The sequence below is a fragment of the Pituophis catenifer genome, unplaced genomic scaffold (genome assembly GCF_029215685.1).
Source record: "Pituophis catenifer annectens isolate HBS135680 unplaced genomic scaffold, rPitCat1.0.hap2 SCAF_2, whole genome shotgun sequence".
NCBI classification, from domain to species: Eukaryota; Metazoa; Chordata; class Lepidosauria; order Squamata; family Colubridae; genus Pituophis; species Pituophis catenifer.
Window position 1 is genome coordinate 238,500,794 of NW_027256882.1, and position 16,953 is coordinate 238,517,746.

The 16,953-nt window shown below is 34.0% G+C and overlaps 1 protein-coding gene across 2 annotated transcripts in view; it reads right to left on the reverse strand.

The window, feature by feature from the left end:
- SPTLC1 (serine palmitoyltransferase long chain base subunit 1) overlaps positions 1-16,953 on the reverse strand; it is a 29,032-nt gene that overhangs the window by 10,367 nt on the left and 1,712 nt on the right. Inside the window, exons 3-10 of one of the 2 annotated variants that reach the window (XM_070935669.1) lie at positions 16,131-16,225; positions 12,254-12,347; positions 10,281-10,353; positions 6,565-6,697; positions 4,730-4,859; positions 4,000-4,089; positions 1,819-1,926; positions 653-748 (exon numbers count right to left, since the gene is read on the reverse strand). In XM_070935669.1, coding sequence (XP_070791770.1) covers positions 653-748; positions 1,819-1,926; positions 4,000-4,089; positions 4,730-4,859; positions 6,565-6,697; positions 10,281-10,353; positions 12,254-12,347; positions 16,131-16,225 — 819 coding nt within the window. Of the gene's footprint in view, positions 1-652; positions 749-1,818; positions 1,927-3,999; positions 4,090-4,729; positions 4,860-6,564; positions 6,698-10,280; positions 10,354-12,253; positions 12,348-16,130; positions 16,226-16,953 lie in introns of those variants that run through there. The other variant, XM_070935670.1, reaches the window with a different exon arrangement.

Consider the following 16,953-nt stretch of genomic DNA (forward strand, 5'->3'; position numbering starts at 1 on the left):
AGCCACTTGGCAAGTGGCATGCCTTTATGATGGTTGCAATGTCCTAGGCTCATGTGATCGCTTTTATGACTTTCTGACAAGAAACTTCAATGTGGAAGCCAGTTTCACTTAACAACTGTGTTACTGACTTAACAACTGCAATGATTCGCTTAACAACTCTGGCAAAAAAGGTTATAAAATGGGGCAAAACTCACTTAACTGTTTTGCTTACCAATGGAAATTTTGGGTTCAATTGTAGTTGTAAGTCAAGGACTACCTGCAAAGGAGTTCAAGCTAAATGATGCTGCTTTTCAATGGAGGCCCCTGGGGCAACCTTCTAGCAGGCTAGCCACCTTCCTAATTCATGAAAATATTAAAACAGCTATTTTATGGAGCGCTTACAATGCAGAATCAGCCATTAGGTATTTATGTGGCTCAACATGACAATATATGTTTTCTGGGTTTTTTAATTGATTACACATGTTTTTATTTAGATTTACCATAATCCCATTATTTTTTATAGATCTTGTGAACCACCAAGGGTCTTATTTGATTGCAGTGTGGTATAATTGTTATAATCAATAAATAGGCATACAAATAAATACCTGTATTGGCTACAGAGCTCCATAAAAAGATAACTGTCATAATTTGTCTTTCAAGGTCTTTCACATACCTGGTGGTCAATAACAAAGGTTCGTCCACAGCAAAATCCTCCAATAGAAGCCAGGGAATTTTCCATATTTGCACTTATAAGATCAATGTCATCAATCTAACACAAGAAATGCCAATTGCTTAATGTTAAAAAGTGAAACATAGTTACAGTCATACAGCTGTAAGAAAATAAATCCTAACTCTCCAATGGGTCATTACCAATAAGTAATACTAAAAATACTTAATGAATGAGAGTACATTACAAGAAAGAAAAATACAGTTCACATTTCTGTTACCACATGTATCCATTTGAAGTTTCTTATTCTACCATCAAGTTCTAAAATAGCTAAGTGTAGTTGAGACTATTCTAACCTGTTTATTTTCCTCTCTCCTTTAAAAAAGATTATATATAGAAAAATCAGAGACAATGAACAAAAACATGTTCATTAGTACAAGACTGAGGAAAATTCACAAGTTCAGTGTTTTTATTCTGTCCCACAATTGGACAACATTTGTTTTATGAACTGTTTAAACATAACATATTGTAAACCATGGGTTCCACAATGTCAGTTAAACAGCATGAGGTAACAGGATTTTCTGGCAACTTGTAGTGTGCCATTTCTTACTATTGCAGAGCGTAGAATAATTTAAAGTTATCTGTCAGTTTGGGGTGCAGTATAGCGATAATGCCAGCTTAATAACTGTACTCCAGATTGCCCAGGTGAGGTTGCTGATGTTGACCTAATATTTGGAGGCTGTTCAGGTCTGAATGTGATGAGCAGACTTTGACTGAAACCTGGCAAGACTGAGTATATGTGGCTGTTAGACTCCTTGGGTTGAGGACATTTTCATTGCTCAACTTTTGGATCCTTCTGAAATGCAGTCCCCTAAAGGATTTCCACTCTGTGCATGGAGTGGGGGCTGAAATCCATCAGTGGGCTGCAGGAATGTTTGAGAGGGCAGGCAGCTCCTTTGCTCTGTCTGCATAACAATTGGGAAGACTGCCTAACAACCACAATCAGAGTGCAGGATGGAGGTCATTGAGCAACAAACAAGACTACCATCTACATGTTATACCGTTCTTTATTTTCTTTGAAGATATTACCATAAAAAGATACCAGATCAAAACTTTACCTTCTGGTTGCTAGCATTAAGTTCTAATATCATTTACATATGACATAGACTTACACTTATTCCAAAATGTTCTGTAACTCCTCGTCCATGTTCTCCCAATACTCCAAAGGAGAAACTTTCTTCCAAAAACAATCTCACTTTGTATTTATACTTTAACTTTACCTGCAGATTATGTATTAACAAATGACACAAAGCAATGCATGGTTAATGAATGCTCAGGAAGGAATGATTTATCAAAATAGCAGTAGCATTTAGGCTTATATACCGCCTGATAGTACTTTACAGTACTCTACCGGTGGTTTACAATGTGGAAGCATGATTTGCCTATTGCTCCCAACAATCTGGGTCCTCATTTTATCAACCTCGGAAGATGGAAGGCTGAGTCAACCTTGAGCCCCGTCAGGATCGAATTGCAGGCTGCGTTTGCCTGCAATACTGCATTTTAACTATTGCACCACCAGGGTTCCTCAAAATATTCTACTGTTGACTATCTTCAGCTCAACACTCAACATGTCCCAAAGGTGCTTTTTTCAAAAGGTAATTGGACTTCCTTGGTTTTGCTTCTCATCCAGTTAGAAGTAAAGAAGCTTCTTGTATGAGAAGTGAAATGGTTTCAAAGGGAAAAAAAATAAGAAAGTCTAGTTGCCTTTTGAAAAAAACCACTTTGGGACAACTATGATCTGGATGATTGTGAATCTTCCTAGACACTCAATCTTCATGCATTTTAGTTGCTACATGTAGATTTCCACTGATTATGTGCCGATAGATTGAATGTCATCTAGAACCATTTTTTTGTTTGTAAAATAATATCAAAATTACTTGCTTAGTAAGTAAGACAAATTGCCTTTTGTGTTGTTTATACTTTTAATTGTTCTATTTTGCAAGTTACCTTGAGGATTGAGAGGACATCCTTCAAAATGCAGATACATTTTAACATATTTTCTCACTAACATGTCATGTAATGGAAAAAAAGTAGCATTTTGAGTAGCTAACCATAGGAAATGTTTTTAAAAGCACCATTTATAGCCAACATCTTCAATATAAAATGACCCCAGGAATGCAGACCTTTCAATGTTTATATTCTATGAAGAAATATTCCTTTGCCAAGAAACTGAATTTATTTATATTACATAAACTTGACAATTGTGAAAGCATTTTCTTAATTAGTGGAATCTGCTGCTGCTTCAAGATGGTGGAAATTGTACTAGGCTACAGAGGCTACTGACACATTCTCCCATTACTATACAACCCTTAGTGAAATCATCCTTTCAAGTGTCGCAGTAGCTCTGATTTTAAACCTGATTTTTCAAAATCAGAAGTAGATTTTCTAATTATGAATGATTTGATGCTGAATTCTTTGACTTTTCTTCAGTGGAACACTTAGCATATGATTCAGTGGTGGGTTGCCCCCGGTTCGCACTGGTAGTAAAACCGGCACGAGGCTCTGCCCACCGACCCCAACGTCATCAAAATGCTTCTGCGCATGCACAGAAGAGTGTGCGCGCGAGCGAAGCAAGCGCACGCGCGTGGCCCCTCTGCGAACCGGTAGTAAAGGTAAGTAGAACCCATCCCTGATATGGTTGTAGAATAGGTTTACTACTTTGCCTACAAGAGTAGCAAGTCCAGGGACTGACCCTCATAATCCACAGAATGGGACAACTTGCCACAACTCGCTATGGCCACCTTGCCATAGCCAACACACTGTGGGACAATTTGTGACAACCAACTGGCTGCGAGCCAACTCACCACAGAACAATTTAACAATTCAATGATTTATAATGAATAAATAATATTTTAATTTTTGTCATTCTCATTTCATTTTGTCCCTCCTTTTGCATCCGTTATTTAATTATTCTATTTCACCATTTCTTTGATGTTAGTGTAACTCTTGTCCCTGGCAAGTCGGCTGTGGCAAATTGTCATAGACCCATAATCCCAGCCTTTAAATTATGGCAAACATCTGAACTTTAAATAATGTTTTCCAACAGAAGAGAATGAAATACAGCAGAACCAGGACAAGAAATATTATCTTCTGACTTGCCATTACCAAATCTCTTTTTCAGCCCTCTGCATCAGCCACCATCTTATTGGCAGCAGCATCAAAGCTGGGAAAGGGAAGACCACACTTAATATCTATTTATAGAAGATTGATTCCATTTTTAGTAGATTGATTTCCATTTTTTAGGTTTACAGTCTGTAAAAGTTAGTTAGATATTAAAAGAAGGAATTACTTACCAATGCTGGCAGAGGACAAATATCCCCAGTATTAATAAACAACCCCTCTACTACGATAAATTTTCGTGTTACACGGGCTTTTCGAGGGTTCTGCAGAAAAACAAACAATTTAGTATAAATATATATAAATTTTTATGAAAAACAACTTTTTAGCTTACTTTTCAAATGTTATCATAAGCAGATAGAATGTTGAAAATCAACTTGTTTACTTTATCAGAAGTGCAATAAGCATATTTGTATCTGAGAAAATGCTCTATATATACAGTAAAACACTCCTTTAACATTAAAATGGTTACTGTGTTTTTTTCTTGATCTTGTAAAACAAATATTGATGGAGTTTTATTTCAATAAACATTTTACCCAGAGGAGGAACATGGTACAAAGAATTGATATCGACTATTTTTCTCAGGACCAAAACAATTTACTGAGCATTTTTACACTGCATTATCAATGGCACTTTGGCTGAGCACATGCATTCACGTATAAAATAAAAGGAAAACTGCATCCAATTCTACTGGCAGATTTTTCTCCTGTTTTTTATGCTAGTGCCTTTTCCAAGTAACGCAATCACCAAATTAAATACACTACCTAAATGTAGTGTATGTTCAAATGTTACCATTCAGGATGGTTACCATTGGAAAATAAATAATGAAAAATGAAGTTATTCAAATATGCTATCTAGTTAAAAATGTTGTTTGTTATACACTAATTTTTTTCCAAAACCCAATACCTTTTGATCTTCAATCTCTTGCTCTTGTAGTAGATGCTCAAGATCAGCCATATCATTATGCTTAAAAAACTTAATGTTACTTCTGGATGCCTGTAACCCTTTCTGAACAGCAAAGCAGGCTGCTTCATCACTGTAAATACACAATAAATTCTCTCAGTTCACTCATGGTTAGGCTAACTCTTAAAAGATTAATGTTTCCCCACAATGCATGCTTTGTCTAACTATTTTCTATACTTGCATTCCTACTTTTAATTGAACTATGTTCAGGTGTTAAAAAATTATGAAGTATTGTTATATTTTTCCAAGCCATGTAGGTAAGTTTTCCTTCTTAAAGGAAAACTTTTGCCCATGTTGGCATGTTAGAGAGGCAAATCAGAGTGTGATCTAGTTGGTTAAAAAAAGGAAAACCTAGAGCTTATGGTTTCAAGAATTGTTAAGGAAACAGTTTTAAAATTCCTTTTATAAAACCATATTTTTTCCAAGTTTTTGATGTGATATATGATATTGTACCTCATATCATGAGCGGGCATGCTATGGGTTATGCTATTTAGGGAGCTAAATTTGGTGGGCCTTACACAGCAGGCCTTTTCATCTGTGGAACATTCTTCTCCCTGACGTGAGAGTGGGACCTCACAAACAGTAAATTAAATGTATACTTTAAAAATTATTTTTAGTCTCCTACCTTGCTGACTATGAGCAAGGATGAATTATTGTTACTGGGTAATTCTTGCATCATTCAATGCAATGAACTGCACCAAGGGTCACATTCTGCCTCCAAAGCCCCTAAGGGTAGTCCCTCAAACTTTCCCCAAATATAGCTACAGAACTGAAATTCTAACAAAGACAAATTAAATCTATTAGAAGTAATCTTTTGAACTTTAATGAATTTTAATTACAGTGAAATAAATCAAACTTACTTTTTGTCCTTTCCTTATTAATATTTTACCATGCCTTTGGGCCTAATTTTTTTTGCAATTTAATTCTAATTTTAATCAACTTTACTGCTAATTTTAATTGATTCATTGATATTATATTGGATTTTAGTTATATAGGTATTATGTTTTATTGTAATCTCCTGAGTCTATTGCCTTTGATAGGGTTTGAAGGGGAAAAATGATTATTTGACTGGCTTCAATACTTTTGGAATGAGGTTCCCTTCAACATTCAAATGTTGCCCTTGGGCCCAGCAAAGTGTGTGCGCTCTTAGGTTTCAGAAATCAGAAAATAATACAAAAGCTGCAATCCTAAACACCTTGAGAACAAATTTGATTGAACTCAGTTGTATTTACTTTTGAAAATGTGCTAAGATTATAGTTACAGACTTGGGACAAACATAAGTAATTTAAAAAAAAATCCTAGATGAAATTGTCTGATATTAATTTATTTTAATCACTCTTGTCAACTGCACTTTTTCCTTGGCTATATCCTATGGGAATACTGACAAAGCATTTGAACAGCTGTTAGTAATTTTTAAAAGAGTATTTTGAAACAGCAATCTATTCTAAGAAGTAGTCATTTTAAAAGTATTCCATAAATGATTAAAATTGTAGTTTAACAAGCATCTGAAAACATCAAGGCACTGCTTTGAAACTGACAAGATCAAATGAGTTCTTAAATAAAACTTAAATAATTTAAATGAGCTTTGAAAAATTATCCATAATTTCACTAAAACCTTTTTTCCAATGAAAAGGTTTATTAAATAACCATATGCTAATTAATACATTCAGTAATCTTACTTGATCATAAAAATTAATGTTTAAACATTTAATCTTTAACAACTAGAATTCTTTGTAGATTTTGTTTTGGTCTTTTTAATATCAGGAATGTGTACATACACAAACAAAATGTCGCCCCGTTTTGAATAGGCAGGAATAGCACTGGCAATTGTAGCAAATCCATAGGAATATAGGATAGCTTCCTCCGTCTTCATAAATCTGGCAAGTCGCTCCTCCAGTTCCAAATGCACATCTATTTAGGAAGTGTAGTTCACACATTTATGAGCAGAATTTTGGTTTTAAACTCTCACAAATACTATATTAAAGATTATTGACACAATGAAAAACCCATTCAAGTTTCAAAGTTCTTTAGTATTGGAAATGCTAAAGATATGCTTTGGGATAATATTGGAAATATTATCCCAAAGATAGTTTTCAAAACTGAAGAAGCTTCTTGGATGAGAAGTGAAACATCTTCAAGGAAAAAACAAAGAAAATCCAGTTGCCTTTTGAAAAGCACATTTAGGGCAACCATGACCTGGATGACTGAGAATCTTTATAGATTATTTATTTCCTACAGAAAGTAGAGGAACATATACTCACTAATCCAATTCTTCAACTTCGCAGCAAAGTCCTGATCACCTTTTACAATAACTAGAGCATTCACTGTGTGAACATTCTGTTAAGTGCTGTCTCTATTACAAAAATGTTTTCTGCAAACGTTTCTATATTTAGAGGAAGCCTATGTGCATATTATTACTAATGCAAGGTCCAGGCTTTGTTGAAGTCACCTATATATGCAGCTATATTTATGAAGGCCTTCTTTAAATATTCCCCCATGCAACAATAGCATAATTATTTATTTATTTTTATTTATTTATTGAATTTATATTGCTGCCTATACGCCCATGGCTATTCAAGGCGACTTACAGAATATAAAACCTCATTTAAAACAATAAAACTAATACAAAGAATCAAATAAAGTAATATAATGTAATATAATAAAATCAACCCCCACCTCCTGCCCCGGTGACAGCAGACCATGATCCAGACCATTCACATACTATGAGTCACAGTTAACAAAATGCTTAACAAGGCTAAAATTCACTGTTCTGTTTTTGTCCCTTAAACTCCACCACTAATAAAATAAACTCCAGGACTGCAAATACATATATAAGAAATAAAGTTTCATGTATCAACCAGAACAATACCCAAAATTCGAGATGCGTACGTATCATTGATTTCTGTAAGGAAGTAGTTTTATTTTCACTTCCTTTCCTAATGATTCCTAATAGGAAGAGGATTTTCCCCTTACAGTCATTAACCTATTTACAATAAAGCTAAGACCTTTTTTTTAGTTAAAGACAGTCCGGACCCCAGAGCATGTGAGAAGTTTGATGAGACTTTTGTTTGTATGTACTGCAAGGAATGTGGGACATGAACATGCCAGCCAATTTCTTCAAATACGTGGAGGGGCTTGAACTTTAGGATTTCTTTACACTTGGCAACTGCATCGGGGCAAATAGGCCTGAATGAGGCATGCAATATATATCTGGAAGAGGTATCCTGTGTTAACAAATCCAAGTGACTTCAGAAATCCAAAACAATCACTGTTGTTTCTGCACCTTTTTCAGATGCTCAAAATAAATATACAATCCTTTATTTCAGTTCCAATTTGGATTGTAAACATTTCTAAAAAATATCTGCTATTACATATCAAGGAAAAATCTGCACACTTCATATTCCACTATGGAACTAACTTATGGAACAAGGACCCATCAGAAGTTGAAAAGATGACAATTTACATTTAAGAGATTAGATAATTTCTCACCTCAGAAGGCACGTAAGTCATTCCATACTGAAACTATATAGTTTTAAAGTTATCTATACAGCCCAGAATGCAATCATGTTGAACATAGTTAAAAATCAAGTTTCATCCCAAATTTTAACCTCAACAAGTGAATTCAAATGAGTTTTACTACCACCTGATTTGACAAAATCAACTTCTTAATGACTTCACAAACACATCCAAATAATTTTCTTGGCAAAAATATGGAAGTGATTACTCCTGCCATTTTCTAGGATTTTTTCCCCACCCTCATGACTATCCCTGATATTCTTCATAAAGTTCTATCTACGAATTAATGAGATCTGAACCTTGCTAGCTTTCAGAGATCAGTTAAGGTCCATTAGTTATGAACACTTATCATGGCAGTTCTTAAACAATCAATAAACAATCAATTCATATGTAGTGCCAAAATACTATAAGGTGAATAACTCCAATGTAAGACCTGAATGAGATTGGAGGCAAAAGGAGAAGCATAATGAAATGGTTAGATACTGTCATTGACGCAATGAAGAAGAATTTGGGCAAACCTTGAGAGACAGGGGAGAACAGGGGAGCCTGCCATGCTATGGTCATGGGATCGCAAAGAATCAGACACAACTTAGTGACCGAACAACAAGACCTGAACATTTCTGCATGACATAATGAAAACCATTTTAATCATGTATAAAAACATTCGCAAGACTTATACTTCCAGAGAATCAGTCCATGAAGATAAAGTGAATGCTTAGTCCATAGTATTATCTTTAAAGAGATGTACAGTGGATTTTATGATTAAGCATAGATTGGGATTTTCATATTCGGATTTCAATTACAAAAATCTTATGTTTTAGGCCTAAATTAAAATACCATGATCATCAGAAATATATATTATTTTAAAGTATTTGCATTATTGTGTAAAAAACTAATTTAAAGCCAGTCAGTAGACTGCCCTCTTGTGGTCTCTCTGAACACAACACTGCAATATTAGAGATTTCAATCTTCAACACATTTAAATCTCCCTATATAACACTTCCCCAGCCATGGAAATTAAACAAAAAGCAAATAAATCTTCATCAAGATCATAAGGAGGGCATAATTAAATTTCAGCATGCTATCCAGCATTTTTTGGCTAAACAGCAGGATGCAGAAAGTTACATGTCAACTGATGGTGGAATGTGTATGAATCATTAATCTTTTTAAAAAGCCTCGATAAAGTCTCTCTCTCTCCACCCATCAACTGCTCTTGAATAAACTTAGAAATCATAGGAGAAGAGTGCATGCCCTTTTTATGGACTGATAACTGGCTAAAGAAAATAACAATTAGGAATAAAAAAAACCCAGTTTAGTGTTGTGGTTAAGGTCTTGGCCTTGAAACCAGAAGACTGTCAGGTCTAGGACTCCCTTAGGCATGAAGCCAGTTGGGTGACTTTGGGCCAGTCACTCTCTCTCAGCCCAATACATCTCAAATGATTACATGGTTGTTGTTAAGGACAAAATAGGAGGCAGGAGTATTAGGCATACTCATCACCTTTAGTTGGTCAAAATATATAAAAAGGATAACATCATCATCATTACCATCATCATCCCAGGTCCTTGGGAAGACTCGATAGTGGCTAAAATATCAAATCCAGTCTAAACTTCAGGCTGATTGTGTGACCAACTATAGTAATAAATAGGAATAGGTATAAATGGACAATTTTCTAAATGGAGGGAGGTTAATTAGTTAATTAAGCTTCTATGCTGCCTGACTTAAGAATCTGAATAAGGACCAATGCTTATTAGTTTGCTCAGAAAAGATCCTGAACTTAGAAAAAGCAGCCAACTGCCCAAGTTTACAAATACATAAATTATTCAGCTTGGTTAAAAACCAAGATTATTGTAAAGAACTTCAGAAGCATCTCTTTAAACTGTATGAACAATTTAACAGCTTCAATTCTTTCTTGTAAAGTTAAAATCAAGGTAGTTATTATTACGTTCAAATCTATATTGAAAAAGATGCAATACTTACCAAAAGTGCCATAAAATCCTCTAGGGCCACATGTGCCAACACCATATTTTGCCAGAGATGCCTGCGCTGCATTCTTTAAAGAGGTATAAGAAGAAAATCATATTACATGTAATCATATTGTAGAATAAAATCATTACCACATTGATCTCATACATTACATTGTTTCTTTCATAACACCACTATTATGCTATGCAACTTCTCTCTGCATTGCCCAAAGAGTACAGTAATCTCCTGGGGCTCATACAAGGTAATATGTGAAACCAGAGAGACTTTATTTTCATTCTGACATCCTATCACAGTGATGGCAAACCTTTTCGGCACCAAGTGCCCAAACCGGAACATGCATACATGTGTACGCGCCAGAGAACCGGAAATGCTGGCCGGCATTTTTTAGCCAGTTTTGGAACCGTTTTCAGGCCATTTCCAGGCTGTTTTTCAGGCCATTTTTCAGGTCATTTTCACACTGTTTTTTGGGCCATTTACAGGCTGTTTTCAGGTGCTCCAGCATCCACAAAGACCAGCTGGCTGGCATCCATGTGCACACCGGAAACCAGAAGAGCATGAATGCCCACAGCGCACGTGACCACAGATAGGGCTCTTTGTGCTAACTCTGGCACACGTGCCATAGGTTTGCCATCACGGTCCTATCATCTCACATAATGGATGGAATTTTGACAATCTTAAGAAAAAGATGATGGTGAAGAGATAATATTCTTTGCTGTGATTCTGAGAGAAGTAAAAATTTATCTGACAAAGAGAAAAGGTAATAGTACTACAAATTAAACAAATGAAATAATTTGGCATGAAACTGAAGTGAAATTGCTAGATGTATTTTTAAAAATTGTGAAGGGTATTCTAATATTGAAGAGTAGAATTAAAATGCTGATGAAAAGGAAATGTTTGAGAACACTAAAATGATAAGGTTGCAGGTATAGAAGATGTAACTGATGACATATGCAGTAATATACAACTTATAATTTATGTATGTAAAGAATAAATGTTTTGCCTGATGCCTTAAAGAGTATCATTTTCATTCTTTCATTTTTTCCAGTCTTTCTCATACTATCTACATATGTAGACAACTAAATAAACATTTGCAAAATGGATGGATAAAGCTAATATTCGCTCCTAATATTTTTAAAGTATATTTTTTTTCCAAAACAGGTTGTATTTGTGAATACCTTCCATTTTAAAGGTCTTTCAACTACCAACTTGCTAGAGTTAAGAATATTGTTCAATACAAACATCTGAATATTAAAGGATGAAGACTGAATGAATCTCCAACACAATGAAATCCCATTTTTAGGTATTCACCACTGTATTTTCTGTTTACATTTTTTTAAAAATTACAATTGCATTATTTTATGTATGAATCAATATAGAGACACAGCAGAAGCAAGGCGGGTTTGAAAAGACAAGACATATAAAGAGGTACAGTGAATGATGTTGGTATAACTTTAATTAAACAGTTTAATTACATCATAAAATATAATTAAACTGTTGGTTTAATTACATTTTTTTTCTTTTATCTTCTATATTTAAATTTTTTTTGTTTACTACATCTAACTCCTTTTCTCCACTTCATATATTGCTTGTCCAACAGGGACTAACATGGTGATTATATATGTATACAGGCATGCATGCTATGGACATTCTCACTGCCACAGGGCTGCTGGACTATTTTGAAAATGAGACTTGATTTACCATAATCTAAATGGTGATGTGCACTCTAATTTCTCTTTAGTTCAGCACAATACTTCCTATTACTACAAATCATCCTTGTTTTTTCTGGGCATGTGCACTCTAGAGACCCTCTTGTAAATGAATGTAATACTAAGAGAAATCAACACAGATTTTATACAAGAAGAAATACTAGTCACAATTACATTCTAAAAGATTATAACCATCCATGGGTCATTCAAATAGTTCTTTTGACACAAAGGCTACATACTGAGATCTATGGAGGTACTTACTTTAAGTCTTTCATTATCCAAAAGCCCAAGAAAATTAAATGATGCAAAGTTTATGCATTCCTTGTCATTCACGATAATGTTGTGAGTTGGAGGCCTTAAAGTATGAAGAAAAAAAAAAAGGAAAGTGAACAAATTTGGAAGACTAGCACAGATTTAGAAGCTCAAAGTATTGTTGAATACAGAAAACAATGGTAGTATTCTCCAATCTGGTATTGTATCTAAATGTGGGGATACTGTTTGATGTAGAGATTTATATCTTAGTTAAGAATACTTGTTCCTTATGCTATTAATACAACTTTGTTCTAATGAATCACTTATCTATTGTTGAATTCCAAAGGAACCTCTTCATTGCTGATAGTGATACTTTATACTTTTCTTGGAATACTTCTCAGAATTTTGGGAACATATTTCATTTTTTTATTTTTTTTGAAAGAGAAGTATTTTAGTTGAGCAACAATAATGCTATCAGAAAATATATATCAAAATTACATCCTAAGGAAAAGTTTTCCTGCCACTTAAGAAAATTCAGCGTGTTTAAAAATTTGTTTCACTGCTTAATTCAAGGATTAAGGGAAGAATTAATTTTAATTAAATCTCTAAAGAATCAATTCAAGCTAAGATGTTAAATAGAGTCAGTCAAATAAACTAGAGAGAGAACTCATTCTAAAGCAGTCATCTAGCAAGAGACTGTGACAAGAAGCAGTCTTACGAATATTCCACATTAATTTATTAAAGTGCCATTCAATACATATTGCCACACATTATGGATTAGATCCCAAGGAAAAAAATTCATCCCTGCCAGTCAGTTTTGACAGTCACAAGAATCACTGAAATTGGACATACTTGTGCTCAGAAGAAAGTTTATAAGGCAATGCTTTTGCCTAACATTGCAACATCTCTTTTCATTATTTACATAGAAGCTTGCTGAACCAATCCAGCATGCACTTGCCTGCAGATATTTAAATGTGATTTTTCCCCCATCTGGATTTTATGGAACCTTCAGAGTTCTACAAGAACCTGAATGTCTTCCATTAGAATAGGGCTGCACACAGATTTTAGGTTGAGAGCCATATATTACCTTGAATATTGTAAAAAAAGTAAAGCCAGAAAGGAAGAAATGAATGATCAAGAGAAAAATAAAATGTGATGTATCTTGCATTTACTCTTAACTAATGTAAAGTAAAAATTATCCATGGGCATTTAATATTTGTCCCCTTCAATCACATCAAAAAGCATATGGCAACTGATTGGAAGTTCTGGTTATACATGGAGTTTTATGTTATTCATCTCCACATTTAGTTGATGAACATTAGCATGTCAAAAAATTATACAACATAAATCATAACCCAACTTCCTTAATATTAAAAACATATAATAGTACAGCAACTTCTCTTAAAACATAAACCACAATTTTACTAGCCCAGCACTTATTTTGAACTCTTCTTTTAAATAGAAGTCATTTTTGGTGCAATAGCTTCAAATAACAGCACATCAAAAAGTTCTTCCAAATGAAAGGAAGATCAGATGCACAATAGCCAAATTTCAAGCCACCTATCAACTGCTATTAACAGCTTACTTTCTCTAAACCAGCATGTTTCATTATTTATAATGGTTGACTATTTTTCATTGACATATTTCTTTCCAGATTATGTTCAGGATGAGGTTCTTAATATTCCTAAGTAGCATTTTAGAAGTTCTAGAAGCTGCATTTCCAACACATGTTAAATATTTTATTATTTTCTTGTTTGGTTTCTATTATTTTTACATTAAGTTGAAAGATAATTTCATTTCACTTAGTGTTTTAGTGTTTTTTGATGTTTGTCAGTTATCTTTTATTTTGAAATACAACAAAAATAAACTAAATTTTAAGTTTGGTCTATTTCACTATTCAAATCATTCATGAACGTTTAGGTACACCAATCTCATTAAAGATGTTTGGAAGATCGCAATGCTTGAATTCCTGTGTCATAAAATATGTCCATGAATTTTATTCTCTATAACTGAAAAAGATTATAGTATGACTGAAAAATATCACTAATTCAGCAAAGCAATTTATAAAGGTATGCCATATAAGTGCAGAATTCTTCAAAATAATATAATTTTGTCATGCTGTCATTTGTTTAAGATCATTTATACACTGTTTTAAAGAATGTACATAAAGAACATGATGCAATCCTGCATCAAAAGGCACTTTTTCTGCTAGAGTAAATCTAGCCACATACTGTACTCAGAAATAAAACATGTCATAATTAATATTAATATTGTATTCATCATGCTGATGTATTCCATGCATATCATTTACTATATAAAATGGCATTCTCAAAAATACTTTGGCATTTATTTTAAACAGTGACTAAACCATGAATTGCTCAGAAATTTTTCAGACTTAAACATAAGGAAATACAAATATAATATGGTATCCTTATATAAAGAATGTGAAGAGATAAATGTTACTTAGAACAGAAAGAGTGCTTAGAGGTATACTGAAATTCCTGTGACTTTTTAAACTTCTGGCACAGTCAACAAGCATCCTCAACATTTAATGTTTAAAGGAATAATACTTCCTATGCTTAGTTATGCTGAAGCTCCATTAATTCAATTGGATTAAGTTCTGAACTAGGAAGCATAGCATTTAAGCATTTTTTTCAGAAATTAGATTCGATTTAAGTGGGCATATATAAAATTGAAAGAAAAAAAAGAGGACAAATTAAATATTTGATGCCTATGGTAGAGAATTAATTAGTTTAAGAAAAGAGCAGCAGTTAAAATCCCCCTTTATTATAGAAATTATCCTTTTAAACATTACTGTAAATAGATTTTCCCTTTTCCATATTTATTAGAAAAAAAACAGGAAGTTACCAGTCATATTGTTAATTCATCTAGCCCAATATAGTCTACGTTGACTGACAGCATCTTCCCAAGACTGTAGTAGTTTTTGCAGTGTTATGTGCAAATTCTGAATCTCAGATGTCCTGCAGGCAAAGCACAGGCTTTACCACTCAATTAACAGGGAAGCGTTGAAGTAAGGATGGAACAGAAAATACCATTCATGAGTATCTAAAATTACCTGTCTTATCCTGAGATTTAATACCCTTTAAATGGCTAATGTCTGTTATTACTGAAAATTTTAATAAATTAAGTAAACCTGGAATTACTAGTTCTAATGTTTGAATAAATTAATAACAGGAACATGTAAATTGTTTTATGCACTCAGTGTCCACAACAGCTGATTCCAGGTGACCAAAACAGATCCAAAATATATGAATTTTAGGCAGAAGTGTTTCAGAGGATTGGCATCCAATTGGCCCACTTGATCTCCCTTAAAGGGACATACTAGAAAGGAAGATTGAGAGGGGAGCAGGCAGCTAGGCACCATGTTTGAAGCAAGGCATAATCGATTAGAAAGATTGTGGAACATACTAGGGTGGTCTTGCTTGCCCTGTGAGATCCCTGTGTTTGGTTTTAGTTTAACCAAACCACAGCCTACCTCTAACAATTTAGCTCAACTTCTGAGACAATCTGTTCAACTCCAAAGAAAACAGATTTTTTTCATTTCATCAGGGCTTCTAAGGACCATCAGGCATGCTTATTTTATCTGTTAAGCAGAGTGATAAAAATGAAGTAGTTTACTATGCCTACTTGGTATCTTACAATTCAAGTCTACCATTAGAATTTAAATTTGTGCTGAACCTAGTTCTCTGAACTTGCAAAACAACAATCCATAATTATTCTACAAAGTAATCAAGCTCACAATCCTAAACACATCTGCTAGTAGTATATATACTTTCAAACGCAGTCGTATTTCATGAAACATGTTAAAAAAAACAACAACCCTGGGCTGTAAGTATAATATGAAATTATGATAATCCAAATTTACCCTTTAACAATATTGTAGTTCAGTGCTGGGTGATCTTTTGGTACTGGAGGAACAAGAGGTTCTGGCTGCCATTCTTCAATCAACTCTTCCTTTTCCTATTACAAATAGAAACAGAAGTACTGAGCAATGTATTATTCAATTGATAGATATATCCTGACTTTCCTCCCCCAGGTCAAGATGACATATATAGCAGACCCGCCTTTAATTTTCCTTTATAACAACAATCCTATGAAGGAAGTTGGCCTGAGAGAGAATGACTACTTGTCGGGTGAGAAGAATCAGGATCACATGTTAAATTCCAGCTGAGCCAATTTATTGCTCATGCATATATACAAGACTCTACTAACAGCACTAAACTGACACTAGATAAGGGTTAATGGAATTCAAGGGGGGCTGCACTTAGATTGCTTGCGAGAATGTAATAACTCCAGGCTGATTCCTCTCGACACTGTCCTCATGCTTTGCCTCTTCTTCTCCTACATTACTGTAGTCCAAAGTCACGCTCTGAGCATCTATAGCTCAGAACTTGAACTTTGGTTTCTCTTGTCCTACTCCAACAATTTAACCCCAATTTATTATGAAAAGAATGAAAAGTTGGGTCTAACCAGTTGAGATACACACACACAATTTGTAAGAACTAAAAAAGATTAAGCTAATGAGATTGAAATCGTGTTCATTTTAAATCTACTAAAGGTAGTTTTATGTCATTTGCTTACCGGTAAATCAAATTCTCCTTTACATAATTCATAGTTTTCCTAAGAATATTAGGAACACTGACTGGTTGTTACATCAATTACAAAAACTTCTTTTTGCACAACTTTTA